This window comes from Zootoca vivipara, chromosome 2 (assembly GCF_965207765.1).
Source record: "Zootoca vivipara chromosome 2, rZooViv2.hap1.1, whole genome shotgun sequence".
Lineage (NCBI taxonomy): Eukaryota > Metazoa > Chordata > Lepidosauria > Squamata > Lacertidae > Zootoca > Zootoca vivipara.
In genome coordinates this window covers 119,976,766-119,994,654 of record NC_142584.1, presented here as the reverse complement: position 1 = coordinate 119,994,654, position 17,889 = coordinate 119,976,766, and the positions used below count along the sequence as shown (strand labels likewise).

Below are 17,889 nucleotides of genomic sequence, written 5' to 3'. Positions count from 1 at the left end.
TGACTTGGATGATGGGCTTGAGGGAATCCTGAGCAAGTTTGCAGATGACACCAAGTTGGGAGGGGTGGCTAACACCCCAGAGGACAGGATCACACTTCAGAATGACCTTAACAGATTAGACAACTGGGCCAAAGCAAACAAGATGAATTTTAACAAGGAGAAATGTAAAGTACTACACTTGGGCAAAAAAAATGAAAGGCACAGATACAGGATGGGAGACACCTGGCTTGAGAGCAGTACATGTGAAAAGGATCTAGGAGTTTTGGTTGACCACAAACTTGACATGAGTCAGCAGTGTGATGCAGCAGCTAAAAAAGCCAATGCAATTCTGGGCTGCATCAATAGGAGTATAGCATCTAGATCAAGGGAAGTAATAGTACCACTGTATTCTGCTCTGGTCAGACCTCACCTGGAGTATTGTGTCCAGTTCTGGGCACCACAGTTCAAGAAGGATACTGATAAGCTGGAACGTGTCCAGAAGAGGGCAACCAAAATGGTCAAAGGCCTGGAAACGATGCCTTATGAGGAACGGCTTAGGGAGCTGGGTATGTTTAGCCTGGAGAAGAGAAGGTTAAGGGGTGATATGATAACCATGTTCAAATATATAAAAGGATGTCATATAAAGGAGGGAGAAAGGTTGTTTTCTGCTGCTCCAGAGAAGCGGACACGGAGCAACGGATTCAAACTACAAGAAAGAAAATTCCACCTAAACATTAGGAAGAACTTCCTGACAGTAAGAGCTGTTCGGCAGTGGAATTTGCTGCCAAGGAGTGTGGTGGAGTCTCCTTCTTTGGAGGTCTTTAAGCAGAGGCTTGACAGCCATCTGTCAGGAATGCTTTGATGGTGTTTCCTGCTTGGCAGGGGGTTGGACTGGATGGCCCTTGTGGTCTCTTCCAACTCTATGATTCTATGATTCTATGATTCTAAGTTTATTAGAAAACAAGTGCATCATGGGAAATGGAAAGTAGGTTGGAAGCAGAACAACATCAATGCATCATTACTTACGTCTCAAGTCTGCTGGCAGGGGTTCTGGAAAAGGTGAAAGGAGATTGGTCATGAAAGAATATTGGATATATGACTCCACTAATGAGATAGTCTGCTCGCCAGTAAAAATTTGCAGCCAACACTTGTTCCTTGATTGGATTCAGTGGGCATTTTGCCCTCAGCTGCATCCCGTTGGTTGCAAGAGGCAGGAACACAAGCAGTGTTATCATGCTGGATCTACACCTTGTAGCTGTTCTACCCAATACTAGCTGCTGTTCATAATATGCCGCAAATTCTTGCAAATCAGAGATTGCAGTGAAGGTGTCTCAGAGCTGAAGGGTGATGGTTCAGAGGTGGAGCATCTATTTTGAACCAGGAAGGTGAGAGGGCGCAATGTCTGCTCCCTGTTCCAGGCAAGGCTGAGGACCTCCCCTTTCCTGGAAAGACAGTCAGTCAAGATTTCTGATCTAGAAGGCAGCATCACACAGATGTACCGGTAGTTTCCCACTTCAGCTGCTCTGTGTCTTGCCCCCAGGAATTTGTGGCACAATATATATTTTATACATCCAACCATTCAGGCACAGTGGAATAAAAAACTTCCTTCTGCCCTTAATTGTGATATTTACCTTATCGGTCCCAAAGGCAATATTCAAGGGGAGGGGCTACTTGGACTCAGAAATGAATAAAAATAGATCACTGTGGTTCTGATGATTGTTAAGGGAAGGAAGTTCTCCCCTGAAACTTTATAGGAGCAGGTGCAGAGCAGGAGAAAACATGTTTACTCAATAGGCTGCCACGGATCATTAAGGGTAAAGGTGATGTTGGCAAAACATGGTTGGCATCAGAAGAGCCTTGAGGTTGGATCAGGCCAAGGGCCCACAAAGTTCAGCATCCTATTCTCACAATGGCCAGCCAGGGGACCCAAAGGGAAGCCCACAAGCTGGTGATGAGAGTTGAACTTTTCCTTCATGCTATTTTCCTACCTCCAACAGAGGAACGAAGCATATCAATTGACTCAATTGCAAGAGGAGGTCAACTTTGTGTTTCTGATCCAGTAACCTGGACTTGGATCCATTTCACATTCCTTGGAAAAATTACCACCTATTGCAAATATTCATACGCTAACCACCCTGGTCCTTTAAAGGGAGGAGTGAGACACTATCTCTCCCCTTCCCTTATTGTTGTTTGGCTCTGCATTAAGCTGCTTGTTTTGCTGCTGACCACTAGGTGCCATTTCTCCATCTGTACATTGGGCGTCCCTTTTGGACTCCATCCATCAACAACTGTGCTCAGGGACGTACAAAGTGGGGACGGAGGGGGTGGGCCGCCCCGGCTGCCACACTGGGGGTGGGGGTGACAAGATGGCCCCTGCCTCCCCCCCCCAGCTGTAGAGAGGCCGAGGGCACGCGAGAGAGCGGCAGCCCGTATGGAGTGCGCACACGCAGGATGGAAACCGGGTGTGCCAAGCAAGCAAAAATGGCAGCTGCTAGTTAAGATGAAACTTAACCAGAGCACAGTGCAAAATGATGACTATGGGGAGGGGCATCAAAAGGGGCATCAGATGAGCCCTGCACATGTGTTAGGATAATTGAGGCTAATGTAGTCCACCATCTTGAATTATGGTGCTGGGGGAGACTCTTGAGAGTCCAATGGACTTCAAGAGGATCAAACCTATCCATTCTGAAGGAAATCAGCCCTGAGTGCTCACTGGAAGGACAGATCCTGAAGCTGAGGCTCCAATACTTTGGCCACCTCATGAGAAGAGAAGACTCCCTGGAAAAGACCCTGATGTTGGGAAAGATGGAGGGCACTAGGAGAAGGGGACGACAGAGGACGAGATGCCTAGACAGTGTTCTCGAAGCTACGAACATGAGTTTGACCAAACTGCGGGAGGCAGTGGAAGACAGGGGTGCCTGGCGTGCTATGGCGTGCTATGGTCCATGGGGTCACGAAGAGTCGGACACGACTAAACGACTAAACAACAACAAGACCTTTCATTGCCTACAGACAGCCACCCAATCTTAAACAACTCCTCACCCACAATAATACAACCACCAGACTTAACATGGACACTGGTACCAGAGCCTGCAATAAACCCAGATGCCAACTTTGCTGCCACATACACCCAGACAATACCATTACTGGCCCCAACAACATTCAACATACCATCTCAGGACTATTTAATTGCTCATCCTCTAACATTGTGTATGCCATCAAATGCCAACAGTGCCCTTCAGCTCTCTATATTGGACAAACAGGCCAAACCCTACGCCAAAGGATAAATGGACATAAATCTGACATCAGGAACCAGAAGACAGAAAAACCAGTAGGAGAACACTTCAATCTCCCAGGACATTCTATACAAGATCTCAAAGTAGCTGTCTTACTACAAAAGAATTTCAGAAATAGACTGGAAAGAGAAGTTGCTGAATTGCAACTTATCACCAAGCTCAAAACCATGGAGGGACCTGGTTTGAACAGAGATATCGGGTTCTTATCTCATTATACATGATAAGCGATCTTCAGCCATCTCCACCCTTGCTTTTTCATGCAAAACCATTTGCAGTCGTTTCCGGTCATCAACAGCTATCAGTCAGTCAATCACCCATTTCCACCACCCTTCTGAGTGATCCCCCCTCCCCATCCCCACCCCTCCCCACCCCTTCTCTACATAAGTGCCTGGAAACTTCCATTTCACTGTATCTGAAGAAGTGTGCATGCACACGAAAGCTCATACCAAAATAAAAACTTAGTTGGTCTTTAAGGTGCTACTGAAGGAATTTTTTTATTTTACTTCGATCCAGACCAACACGGCTACCTACCTGTAAACAACAACAGTCCACCATCTTGTTCTCACAGCAGCCAAATAGATACTCCAAGGAAGCCTGTGATTTCTGCAGCACTCTCCCAATTCGTAATTCAGAACGAAGGCCAAGGATTCCTCAGAGCACAGACTCACATCAGGAATTTATTTTTGGCACCAGAATTTGGGATTATACTGCAGTCACACAAAATTACACTCTTAATCCCCCTCAATTTCTCTTCACTGAAGCAACCGGAGGATTTTAATTTAGGCTCACCCCTCTGATGGTGTGAGGATAATCACACTGAGATGTCTGGCTGCAGGCAGCAAACGTACAGATTCTAGACAGGTGATGGGCTTGTCAGTTATTAAGACCATACAGGAAGACACCAAGAATAATGTCATAAAAGGAGATAGGTGCAGCTATTATTTCTGAAGAGCAGAAAATCGCTTGACTTAAAAACAATTGGTTCTATACTTTCAAATTGCCCTTATCAAGCAGTTTATGATATTGCTGGCATAGAAATGAGAAAATGCCTACATGAGGCCATTATCACATGCATCCTGATATTCTATAGATGACACAAAACTTTAGCCAAGTTCTCTTTATGTCCGAGTCTGACAACTTTAATTTTCCTGAGAGCACTCATCTCCTATCAGACTATCTAAAACCAAAGTCCATGTCCTTTCCAAAACTAAAACTTCAGTCATGTTGTTCCATTGTATGTTTTCTCCTAGCATTGCACAATGTACCAGTCAGTGACCACCGATGTACCAGTCACCAATGTACCAGTCAGTGACTCGGTGGGAGTGACCACCGAGACCTTATAACATTGGTCCTAAAGGTAAGTATTTCATTTTCCTGTTTTCCCACTGAACTTGGGTTTAGGATTGTTCTCCGGGTGACTACTTGCCTGGCACTCAGGTGCCAGGATGCCAGCGATTATCACCCAGGCAGTACATGGTCTCAGGATCAAGGGATTAGGGCTGCCTCTAGACGTATCCCAAGCTTCTCCTCTTGTAGGCTTTCCCCTTCTAATTGGAACAACGTTGGAATATGTGTACATCTGCCAATGGAGTGACTTTATATGAATTTCTAAATGTTTTCCCATGGAGTCAGTGCAAAGATACATTTATCAGTGAACTGTTACATTTGGGAATGTGTAGCAGAGACTCTCTGTCTTTGCCTCATTGTGTGTGTGTGGGGGGGGGGGGTCTCTCAACCCCCTTCCAATTTCCACTAACACAGTGGATTTATAAATAAAACCATAAATAAAACATGCTCTATTTACAAGCATGATATTTAAATAGCTACCTTTCTACCAGCAAAGGGGGGGGGGGGGTCGGAAAAAGGCTGAGGGACACTGGGCTCCATGAGGGGGGCGGGAATCCCTTCCCACTACACTTATAGGAATCTGCGGAGGGGATAATATCCTGCCCCTCCCCCCAACCCCTTGGGTCAATGAACTCGCTTCCTAGAGAGTCAGGAAGTGACGCAGGAGGGCTGGGGGGGGCTAGAGGCAATGTTGGAGAGGGTGGGGTCTCCATGGACATCCCCGGAAGAGAAGGAGACCTGCAAAGGAGAAGGAAAAAAGGTGCAACATTGGGGGGCTGTGATTTGGGGAGCAGGGAGAGAGAAGAATTTGCTTTCCCTCCCCCTGAATCTACAAACAGGGCAGCAGGAAAAAGGGGAGGACGGGGGGCATGAAAGCAAGGAAGGTCTCCCCCCCCTTTCCCTCTGGGAACCAGGAGAGGCAATCTGCAAGCGGCTGCAAGGGGTGTCTCCTTTCCCCCCAGAAAAGCTTTGCATTGCAGGATGAAGCCCAGAACCCTGATCTGCCGCCCCCTGCCTCAGTCGGGATCATGAAAGCATAGGAGCCAAATCAGAGCGACCCGAGGGGTCTTCCCCCCACCCCATAAGATATTTGAAAGGGCTGCCCCCAGTATTTGATTCAAGTTGGCATCCCTGCATGGGGGGAGAGGGGAATATATGGAGGGGGGAGGGAGTCTGCCTTGGTGCAGGGGAAACTGCCTTACCGGGGGGGGGGGTTGCTGTGTGGCTTTTTTTATCCCCAGAGCTGAAGAACAGAGTCCTCTGGATTGGGAGAGAGGGAGGAGATTTCGAAATGGGGTGGGGGGTGAGAGATGGACAATATCAAAGGAAATCGGCCTCCGGAGTTTCCTTAGTAAGAAATAGGCTGATATGAGAAGGAAGGGGGAGCCCCCCCAGCTCCCCTTTAAGAAATCCTAGTCTGGCAAGCTGAGGTTGCTTTGTTGGGTTTCCCAAATTTTGGGGTGCAGTTGGGGAGGTATTTTTGTCCCAATGCTGGAGGGAAGAGGCGCATTTCCAATTTCCTGAAGCATGAAAAAGTCCCTCGTCAGTTTCCCTCCTGCTTGGGAAGGGAAATGGGCCCATGGATGGCAGGATTTGAAACTGATCAATGTCTCAGGAGCCTTTTAAAAAGCTTCAAGGCAGAGACTGGAGGAATTAAATACATGCCCCCTCCCCAGCTGGACTTGGGGGAAAGGGGGGGGTGAGTTTTTCATAGAATCATAGAATCATAGAGTTGGAAGAGACCACAAGGGCCATCCAGTCCAACCCCCTGCCAAGCAGGAAACACCATCAAAGCATTCCTGACAGATGGCTGTCAAGCCTCTGCTTAAAGACCTCCAAAGAAGGAGACTCCACCACACTCCTTGGCAGCAAATTCCACTGCCGAACAGCTCTTACTGTCAGGAAGTTCTTCCTAATGTTTAGGTGGAATTTTCTTTCTTGTAGTTTGAATCCGTTGCTCCGTGTCCGCTTCTCTGGAGCCGCAGAAAACAACCTTTCTCCCTCCTTTATATGACATCCTTTTATATATTTGAACATGGTTATCATATCACCCCTTAACCTTCTCTTCTCCAGGCTAAACATACCCAGCTCCCTAAGCCGTTCCTCATAAGGCATCGTTTCCAGGCCTTTGACCATTTTGGTTGCCCTCTTCTGGACACGTTCCAGCTTATCAGTATCCTTCTTGAACTGTGGTGCCCAGAACTGGACACAATACTCCAGGTGAGGTCTGACCAGAGCAGAATACAGTGGTACTATTACTTCCCTTGATCTAGATGCTATACTCCTATTGATGCAGCCCAGAATTGCATTGGCTTTTTTAGCTGCTGCATCACACTGCTGACTCATGTCAAGTTTGTGGTCAACCAAAACTCCTAGATCCTTTTCACATGTACTGCTCTCAAGCCAGGTGTCTCCCATCCTGTATTTGTGCCTTTCATTTTTTTTGCCCAAGTGTAGTACTTTACATTTCTCCTTGTTAAAATTCATCTTGTTTGCTTTGGCCCAGTTGTCTAATCTGTTAAGGTCATTCTGAAGTGTGATCCTGTCCTCTGGGGTGTTAGCCACCCCTCCCAACTTGGTGTCATCTGCAAACTTGCTCAGGATTCCCTCAAGCCCATCATCCAAGTCATTGATAAAGATGTTGAACAAGACTGGGCCCAAGACAGAACCCTGTGGCACCCCACTAGTCACTACTCTCCAGGATGAGGAGGAGCCATTGATGAGCACCCTTTGGGTTCGGTCAGTAATCCAGCTACAAATCCACTGAATGGTAGCATTGTCTAGCCCACATTTTACCAGCTTCTTTACAAGAATATCATGGGGCACCTTGTCAAAGGCCTTGCTGAAATCAAGATAGGCTACATCCACAGCGTTCCCTTCATCTACCAGGCTTGTAATTCTGTCAAAAAATGAGATCAGATTAGTCTGACATGACTTATTTTTCAGGAACCCATGCTGACTTTTAGTGATCACAGAGTTTCTTTCTAGGTGCTCACAGACTGTTTGCTTAATGATCTGCTCTAGAATCTTTCCTAGTATTGATGTCAGGCTGACTGGGCGGTAATTGTTTGGGTCCTCTCTTTTCCCCTTTTTGAAAATAGGGACAACATTTGCCCTCCTCCAGTCTGCTGGAACTTCGCCTGTTCTCCAGGAATTTTCAAAGATTATTGCCAGTGGTTCTGAAATCACCTCTGCCAGTTCTTTTAATACTCTTGGATGTAGTTCATCTGGCCCTGGAGACTTGAATACATCTAAACTAGCCAAGTATTCTTGTACTACCTCCTTACTTATTCTGGGCTGTGTTTCCCCTGCTGAATCATCTGCTCCATATTCTTCAGGTCGGGCGTTGTTTTCTTTCTTGGAGAAGACTGAGGCAAAGAAGGCATTGAGGAGTTCTGCCCTTTCTCTGTCCCCTGTTTGCATTTCACCATCTTCTCCTCTGAGTGACCCCACTGTTTCCTTGTTTTTCCTTTTGCTACGGACATACCCATAAAAGCCCTTTTTGTTGCTTTTAACCTCTCTGGCGAGCCTGAGTTCATTCTGTGCTTTAGCTTTTCTGACTTTGTCTCTACACGTGCTGGCTATATGTTTGAATTCCTCTCTGGAGATTTCCCCCCTTTTCCATTTTTTGTACATATCCCTTTTAAATCTTAACTCAGTCAAAAGTTCTTTAGATAGCCAGCCTGGCTTCTTTAGGCACCTTCCATGTTTCCGTCTCATTGGTATTGCCTGAAGTTGTGCTTTTAATATCTCCCTTTTAACAAACTCCCAACCATCATGAACTCCCTTCCCTTTTAGTATTACTGTCCATGGGATTTCACCCAGCGTTTCCCTAAGTTTTCTGAAGTCGGCTTTCTTAAAGTCTAGAATTTGGACCTTAGTATGCTTGGTTGCTCCTTTCCGCTGGATAATAAACTCCAGAAGAGCATGGTCACTCCCACCTAATGATCCTGCCACTTCTACCCCACTAACCAAGTCATCACTATTGGTTAGGACCAGATCTAAAATGGCTGATCCTCTTGTTGCTTCTCCCACTTTCTGGACAATGAAGTTGTCTGCAAGGCCAGTGAGGAATCTGTTCGACCTTATGCTCTTGGCTGAGTTTGACATCCAACAAATATCAGGATAGTTGAAATCCCCCATTACTACGATCTCACTTCCTTTGGAATGCTTGGCCATCTGTTCCAGGAAGGCATCATCTGTGTCCTCAGTTTGGCTTGGGGATCTATAGTAAACTCCCACAATGAGATCACTGTTGTTTTTCTCTCCCTTAATTTTGACCCAGATACTCTCAATTTGGCTTTGAAGTTTTAAATCCTGGATCTCTTCACAGGTATACATATCCCTAACATATAAAGCTACTCCTCCTCCTTTCCTGTTTGGTCTATTTCTCTTAAATAGATTGTATCCCTCTATTACTACATTCCAGTCATGAGACTCATCCCACCAGGTTTCAGTGATGCCTATTATGTCATATTTAGTTTGCTGTACCAAGAGCTCAAGTTCATCTTGTTTATTTCCCATGCTCTGTGCATTAGTATACAGACATTGAAGACCGTTGATCATTCCCCCATGTCTCTTATTTAAGGATATTTTCGTCCCACCACTAGGTCTGCATGCTGCTTGCTCCATTTGGTCCTTGACATTCGGATGATCATCTTCAGCATTTGATAGACTCCTACCTTCAGGACCACTGTCTCCCTCCCCCACATAAGTCAGTTTAAAGCCCTCCTGATGATGTTTTTGAGTTTCGTGGCAAAAACATTCCTCCCAATGTTTTTTGATGCTGTTTCTTTCCAAAAAGAGGCTTCTCCAGGTGTCCTCTTGGGACTTTGTAAGAAAAGAGAATCAAAGCTCCCATGGGTGGGAGATCTGGCCTGTCTTGCAGGATTGGCCCAGCGCAGAGGTGCTAAAGGACTTTTTCTGCCCATTCTGCCACCCTCACTCTTGCCTGGCCTCATCAAACATTCAGGTTGCCAGGAGGCCATTATAATACTGTAGGTGATCTAAAGCCCACCACCCCGGCAATGCTCACACAAGAACCTTGTAAGGTAGGCCAGGTTTAGAACCAGTGTTATGGGCAAGGCCAGAGGACAGAGTTGAAGGAGCTATGGAGCTAACACTGTGCTTTGTCCAGGAGCTGCCTGCCTTCCAGGGATTTTTTCCAGCTGCACAAAAGCCCCCCAGGAGGCAGCTTAGGAAGCGTTGGAAAGAGGGTGTGGCACTGGGGAAATTCATGAGGGCCAGAGAGAGAGAGAGAGAAAGGACCTGAGGGCCAATTTAGCCCCTGGGTCTGAGATTCCCCACTCTGCAGTTTGGGTGCTGGGCTTACACCAGGGAGACCCAGTCTCTCATCCCCATGCTCAGGAGGGATGCCCTGTGGCCAATTTGGACCCCCTGGTTATTTCTCCCCCTGTCCTTCCTCACAGTGTAGGGAAGATAAAAGGGTACACACACACAGGTTCCTAAGAGGAAGGACTAGGGGGCCATAAGCCACTGAACTTCATATCTCTGTCCCCTAAACTACAATCCATGTTAGCACATAGAGTGCTCTAAATATTTCCATCTGCTCCGCTTGGATGGAGCTTCTGCAACCTGGTGTCCTCCAGATGTTGCTTTTCTTCCAATGGCATATTCTGCCCATAATTTAGAAGTTTCCCTTATTTTCTTTACTCTAAATGTATCAAAAGGTCAGAAACTGGTTTCCTGGATGGCTGTTCGGGGGAAAGAAAAAGGAGGTCTGCAGAGGTACTGACCGTAATGCTTTCTGCGAAGCTTCATTAAGAGTTTGGGATTTGATCCTAGAACTTTAGTATATTCCTTTAGAATATACTGACACACACACACACAGTTGCATACGCAAATACTTACTCCAAGATTCAATGCTTTCTGTTTCTGTTGTGAAAATCTCAAGTATTCCAGAGCTTTCCAGTTTTGAGCAATGAGTTTCTGAGCAATGAGTTTAAAACACAGATGAGTTCCTGATATCTCCAATCAGCAATTTAATCAATGAAAATGGTTAACAATCCCAAATTTGGGGTACATGGTGCATTTTTTCCCACTTACTATTTCATATATTTTTCATAATATGTGTTTGGATTTTGCATTTGTAATTAGAATTTATGAGTATTAATTTATTAGTATTGGTATTTGTAATTTGTAAAAGGTATGCTATCTGATTAAATGCCTCCCATCCTAAATAAATCCGCCTTTCTATTAACCGCTCTCAGACCTGTTGGTATAGGGTGGCATATAAATCCAATCTATTGCTATCTTTATCATTATCATTTATCCATTGTTTTCCTTAAAGAGCTGTTCCCTGCTTTGAAGTGCATCGTGGCAACAGCTAAGAGAGTCCCAGAAGTGGCCCAGTTTACGCCTCCTCCTCCTCTGTCCTTTCCACTGGCAACACAATGGCCTCCGAGACACCCTCTGAATGGTCTCTCCTTAAAGATGGTGTGGAAAGAGGAGCCAGGCAGCTTCCTCAGGTAGGGAAAGAGCAACGGGAGGAGGGAAGAGGCACAGATGGGACAACCCAGCTTCCCTCTGTGTTGAGCGAGGATGATGGGGATCTAAGAGAAGCTCTGTTTTATTCTTCCTCTTCTTCTTCCAGGCCCTCTTGACCTTTGAAGAGGTGGCTGTGTTTTTTACGGAGGAGGAGTGGACTCTGTTAGATCCAGGCCAAAGAGCTCTGCACAAGGAAGTCATGGAGGAGAATTATGAGATGGTTGCCTCTTTAGGTAAGGGCACATTTTTCTTTCTCTTGGCTGTTAGATGTTGAAGTTGTGAATCTGCTGTTTGAGCCATTTATTCATGCCGTGTCTTCTTCTTTGGCGACCTCTCATAGCCGAGTAAGATTGTCTTCCATTAACACGTTCTTAACAGTGTGTCCATAAGTGACTAAGAGTTAATCACAGTGAGGGTTTGCCAAATGTGCTTTCCTCTTAGCTTGTTTCTCCCTTTCGTCCAGAGTTTGTGCTTCTTCAAAGTCCATGACGCCTTTGGTAAAGGTTATTTTCCAGTTGGAGCGTTCACTGGCCAGTGTTTCCCAATTTTCTGTGCTTATACTGCATTTTTTAAAAAAATTGCCTTGAGACCGTCTTGAAACCTGTTTTGTTGTCCACTGGTATTTCAATTTCCATTCTTAAGTTGGCAATAGAATAGTTCCTTTGGAAGACAATAATCAGGCATCTGAACAACATGACCATTCCAACGAAGCTGATGTTGAAAATTATAGTTTATAGCAACACTTGCCAGGGACTTCCCTTCCCAGAGTGACTGTATAAACTCCAGGGAAGAAGGGGGCAGGCTAAGGAGGGTAGAGGCTTGAATCCTGCTCACATTGAGAGTTATGGAAGTCTCTCCCATCCTGGAATGCAGGCTATAAATTCCCAAGACAGCACAGGGCAGACAGAACCTGTTTCAGAGGAGCTCCCGCTGTTAGATTCGGCTCAAGAGTAGGAGGAGGGGCTGGTTGTCCCCGAATCTCCTCGGAGTAGGCTGAAGAGTAGACGTGGAACGCCAGCCTAACAGGACGTGGGTCAACTGGTGGAGGATATCATACTGGCGTCAACAATGTCATCCAGTGGGTTCAACTGTCTCATCGGGAGAGGTCTGAGCTGGGACGGCTCTGACTGAAACTACTGTGTAAATACTCAGTAAATCTAAGAGTAATAAACCTGCCTGCTTGCCGCTTCTTGGTATGAGAGGAGCATGGTAAATCCTGACAGCACTGTACTTTTGTCAGTAGGTAACTCTTCATAAGCGGATATTGTGGTATGAATTCCCCCCCAAAAAAACCTATGTAAAATCTACAAAGAGGTTTCCTGGTCGACGTCATTTACAGTATTACCTTTTAATAGGCCATCACATACTTTGCTGTCTCTGCTTCAAAAGATCATTATTTTGGATACTTTTACAGTCACATATGACATAAACAACACTTATGTTTTACCTATTTCACATAGCAAAGACTCTGGTACCCAAGTCTGAGCTCATCTCCTCGCTTGGAACAGAAAAACACAGGGATGTTGTTCTGGACCAATTGAGAGGTACATACTTCCGCTTTGCTGTGAGACTGTACCTTTGTGTGTTTCCTTTCAGTGTGTAGGAATATAAAAAGAGCCCTTTTGGATGAGAACGAGGGCCCATCTTTTCCAGCATCTTGGTGCAGTGTTAGGTAATGTGTACATTTGGTTGGAATGTATCTGCAAGATATTGCAGATCAGGGAGGAAGGAGAAAACTCAATACAGACGCAAAGCATTTTCACTTCGGGGGGAGATGGAGAATGGGCCATAGATGCCTCACCTCTACATAGAAGGCTTTTCTTGGTGCTCAGTGCTACATGGGAGTTGAAGGTAGAACAGAATACTAAGGGTTCTTCAGGTTATTTTCAGATTTCATTTCCTGAAACTGTAGTACGTAGGAGAGGGAGGGATGCTGGAAATGTTAAGATAAGAGAAGGTGCTGATTGGTCTTGCTGTGTGTTAAGCTCTCTTGTTCTCTTCCTTGAATACCTAACAATATTTTATTATCCCCCTCTTTAAACCAGGTGATGGAGAAGGCAATCAGAATATTGAAGGGCCATCTGCAAAGTACTTCCGTGTGAGTGAACACCTTAGAACACGTCTACAAACTAACACAGGAGAGAAACCCTTTAAATGCATGGAGTGCGGAAAGAGCTTCAGTAAAAATGGAAACCTTGCTGTACATAAACAAATTCACACAGGGAACAAACCATTTAGATGTATGGAGTGTGGAAAGAGCTTCAGACAATGTTCACACCTTACTATACATCTACGAACTCACACAGGGGAGAAACCTTTTAAATGTATGGAGTGCGGAAAGAGCTTCAGTGAGAGTGGAAAACTTACTATACACCAACGAATTCACACAGGGGAGAAACCCTTTAAATGTATGGATTGTGGAAAGACCTTCACCGAGAGTGGAGGGCTTAGAAATCATCAACGGACTCACACAGGGGAGAAACCATATAAATGTTTGGAGTGTGGAAAGAGCTTCATTCGTAGTGGGAAACTCACTCTACACCAACAAAGTCACACCGGGGAGAAACCATTTAAATGTATTTGTGGGAAGGGTTTCTGTCATAGTGGAGCTCTGGCAACGCATCAACGAACTCATACAGGGGAGAAACCATTTAAATGTATTGAGTGTGGAAAGAACTTCAGTGAAGCTTCAAAACTGACCATACATCTACGAACTCACACAGGGGAGAAACCCTTTAAATGTTTAGAGTGTGGACAGAGTTTCAGTCACAATGGAACACTTACTAGACACCAACGAACTCACACAGGTGAGAAACCATATAAATGTACTGTTTGTGGAAAGTGCTTCACTTCCAGTGGAAGCCTTACTCTGCATCAACGAACTCATACAGGGGAGAAACCATATAAATGTTTGGAGTGTGGAAAGAGCTTCATTTGTAGTGGGAGACTCACTGTGCACCAACAAAGTCACACTGGGAAGAAACCATTTAAATGTATTTGTGGGAAGGGTTTCAGTCAGAGTGGATCTCTTGCAACACATCAACGAACTCATACAGGAGAGAAACCATTTAAATGTATGGATTGTGGGAAGGGTTTCAGTGATAGTAGAACTCTTAGAAGACACCAAAGATCTCACACTGGAGAAACCCTTTAAATGTATGTAGTGCGGAAAGAGCTTCAGTCAAAATGGAAGACTTACCATACACCAACGAATTCACACAGGGAAAACCATTTAGATCAGGCATGTCAAACATGCGGCCCTCCAGATGTTTTGGACTACAATTCCCATCATCCCTGACCACTGGTCCTGCTAGCTAGGGATCATGGGAGTTGTAGGCCAAAACATCTGGAGGGCCGCATGTTTGACATGCCTGATTTAGATGTATGGAGTGTGGAAAGAGCGTCAGTCAATGTTCACACCTTATTAGACATCAACAAATTCACACAGGGGAGAAACTGTTCAAATGTATGGTGTGTGGAAAAACTTTTTGTGAAAGTGATTCACTGAGGAACCATCAATGGACTCACAGAGGCGGGAAACCATTTAAATGTATTGTGCGTGGGAAGAGCTTCAGTAAAAATAGGAGACTTGCTGTACATCAACAAATTCATACAGGGGAGAAACCATTTAGATCAGGAGTGTCCAAACTTTTTTCAAAGAGGGCCAGATTTGATGAACATGTGTGAGGGCCGACCAAAGTTGTTTTTTTAGGATTGAAGTTGTTGAGCTTTTGGCGGGTTTTTTCCCCATGGTTGTTGAGGTTTTTTAGGATTTCAACCCAAAGTTGTTGAGCTCTTGAGCTTTTTTTAGGATTGAAGTTGTTGACCTTTTTAGGATTTTACCCCAGGAAATAAACTTCCACGCGGGCTGGAATAAACCGACCGGCGGGCCGGATTAGGCCCCCGAAACGGACTTCGGATATGCCTGATTTAGATGTATGCTGTGTGGAAAGAGCTTCAGTCAGAGTACAAGCCTTACTACACATCAACGAACTCATACAGGGGAGAAACCATTTAAATGTATAGAGTGTGGAAAGGGCTTCAATGGAAATGGAACTCTTAGAAGACATCAAAGATCTCTCAGAGAAGCTGTTTAAATGGAAGGAGTGTGGAAAGTGTTGTTGGGATTCTGGAGTTATTATTTAACTCCTATGGACTCTCACAGGGAAGAAGCCATTTACAGTGGTACCTCGACTTACGAACAACTCGACATACGAAGTTTTCAAGTTACGAAGGGGGAAAACGGGTGCATGCTTACGAATTTCTTCAACATGCGATCGGGCCCTCACCACCGCTCCTCTGCCAGCCTTTTGCCGGCCCCGTGCTCGCCGCTGCCGCAGCGAGGCCAACCTGCTGGCCTCGTGGGATTGGGCCCTCGCCGCCTCCGCTGCTCCTGCCACTGCGAGGCCTTCTGCCGGCCTCACACGGGATCGAGCCCTCGGTGCCTCTGCTGCTGCTGCTGCTGCCGCTGCTGCCGCTGCTAGTCCCGCCTTCTGCCGGCCTCGCGCGCGATCAGGCCCTCGCCGCCGCCACTGCTGCTGCCGCCACTTAAAGTCCCGCCTTCTGCCAGCCTCGCGCGGGATCGGGCCTCCGCTGCTACCGCCACGCTCCCTACTCTGTAGTCTGGGTCTTTTTCCTAGGATCCGGAATGAATTACTGTTATCCGTTCCCAATGCATTCCTATGGGAAACCACGATTCGACTTAAGAATTTTTCTACATACGAATGTGCATTTTTTATGTTAATTTCCTATAGTTCTCTATCATTTCACTCAGAAAAGTTGACCTTTCATACTGAAATCCTTTCTTTTTATCATTCTTAAATGTTTCATTTAACTGAAAATCTGTTACTTTCACTCTATACGTAGCCCATTCCGTGTCCATATTTATTCCCCCTCCCTGATATTGCCTTTAACGGGGAGAGCCACCATGGTGTTCTTTGTTCCAATAATCCTTTATACTGTATTCTTGCCTTTTCATACCATAAGTATGCATGTCAGCCGAATATTGCCATGCCCTTCCACAGCTAATAAATCTGAATTTTTTAATTTTATCAATTCCTGAATCCAGAAAATGCATGAGGCTTCATAATATAATTTCAGGTCCGGCAGTGAGAAGCCTCCTCTCTCTTTGATGTCTGTTAATAATTTGTCTTTTATTCTTGGCTTCTTGCCCTGCCGTATAAATTTTAAAATATCCTTTTGCTAATCATTGAGACATGCCATATTACTTATTACCGGGATTGATTGGAATAAAAAACAACATTTTGGGCAGTACCTTCATCTTAATCACTGGTATTCTTCCTAACAAAGAAAAGTTCATTCCGTTCCAGATATCCAATTTCATTTTTATTTATTTCCAGGTTTTTTCATATATAGTATACAGTATATTAATATTCCTTGGTTAACCAAATTCCTAAATATTTCACTTGGTTGTGAATATTTATACCTATTTCTTGTTGAATTTTTTCTTTAATATGTTTCAGGATATGTTTAACTAATAATTTCATCTTGTTTTTATTGTGTTTGAAACCAGCAACTTGTTCTAACTTACGTATAACCTGTTTGAGTGACTCCAAGGGTCTTCTAGTCCAACTCCCTTTTAAAAGAACACATAAAACCCATTTTTATAATTGCAATAAAGGAACAATGAAAACACAGAAAGACTGGAAAGTAATCCTTAAACTATCCTACATTGTTTATAGTCTGTAAATTCATTGTTTTACAACACCTTCTCATTCATGGCTACATTAACGGCAAAGTGAATAAAATCCCTGGTGGCAGCCGGAATAAAGGAGATGCTGGGGGAACAACCAATATGGGGAGGGAAGATTTCCCTGGGGAGGGAGGAATCTTTTCTGCCCACATAACTGGCCCATCTTTCAGAAATCCGTAGAAAGAGCAGGAAGTATAGGAGGCTGAAAGCAGAGTTCATTTGGAGCTTCTCCTTCCTCTGCCAGCATTGAGCATTTGCCCAAGACATAAAGAAGCCACAGCAGGTCCTGGAAGCTGCCCACAGTTGGACTTCACTGCCAAAGCAACTCCATAGTCACCTTTGTCTGGACTTAACTGTCCAGGGGTCCTTTATCTTTTTACACATGCAAATATTTCAATGGGTTTTACACATGCAACTCTCCCAGGCAAATTTTGTTGTGTTGTGAGTTGCTTTGGAATGCCTAACAATAAATGAATTAGAAAAGAATCTTAGTGTCAGGTGTAACTTCAGCATGAACACAGCAGAGTTTGTGCAGGTTTTTCCAGAAGCTTCTGGCGGTAACTTAAATGACTAGACGTCTGGACGCAGAGTAAACTATATACGGGATTTATTAAAATAAAAGAAATCCAGAGTTTCTATGTACAACTTTAGAACTCGAAAACCAAAGTAAAATAAATCCTTTCCTCTCTGTCTCTCTCTCTCTCACACAACCGATACAGCACCTCTCCTCCTACACTGACCACACCACGTACTGTGCTAGCTTTCTCTGATAACAGGTCTCAGTGCTGATCTCAACCAATGAGAGCGCAGTTACTATGGTAGAAGTAGACTTGGCTTTCTGCCCAGTGTTAATTGCTTGTCCTAGAGTTGATTGTGTGAAGAAGCAATCTGATGGTTTCTCATGCTACTAATTTAGCAAAACCCGAACAAAGAATTCATTATTCAGCCCCCTACCCCTGCAACTTTTTGCACCGTTAATTATATGCAGTCATTAATAGGCCCATCCCCTGCCCCACTGCATCTGGAAGCACTCCCAGCCAGTGTAGA

The 17,889-nt window shown here is 44.9% G+C and overlaps 1 protein-coding gene across 1 annotated transcript; it reads left to right on the top strand.

The window, feature by feature from the left end:
* The first annotated feature begins 5,272 nt into the window (after window positions 1-5,272).
* LOC118081304 (uncharacterized) lies at window positions 5,273-16,790 on the top strand. The gene is made up of 5 exons (XM_088664121.1): window positions 5,273-5,382; window positions 10,933-11,110; window positions 11,236-11,362; window positions 12,590-12,673; window positions 13,175-16,790. The coding sequence occupies exons 2-5, from the start codon at window positions 11,036-11,038 to the stop codon at window positions 14,281-14,283; spliced, it is 1,395 nt and encodes a 464-aa protein (XP_088520247.1). The 5' UTR covers window positions 5,273-5,382; window positions 10,933-11,035; the 3' UTR covers window positions 14,284-16,790.
* The last annotated feature ends 1,099 nt before the right edge of the window (window positions 16,791-17,889 follow it).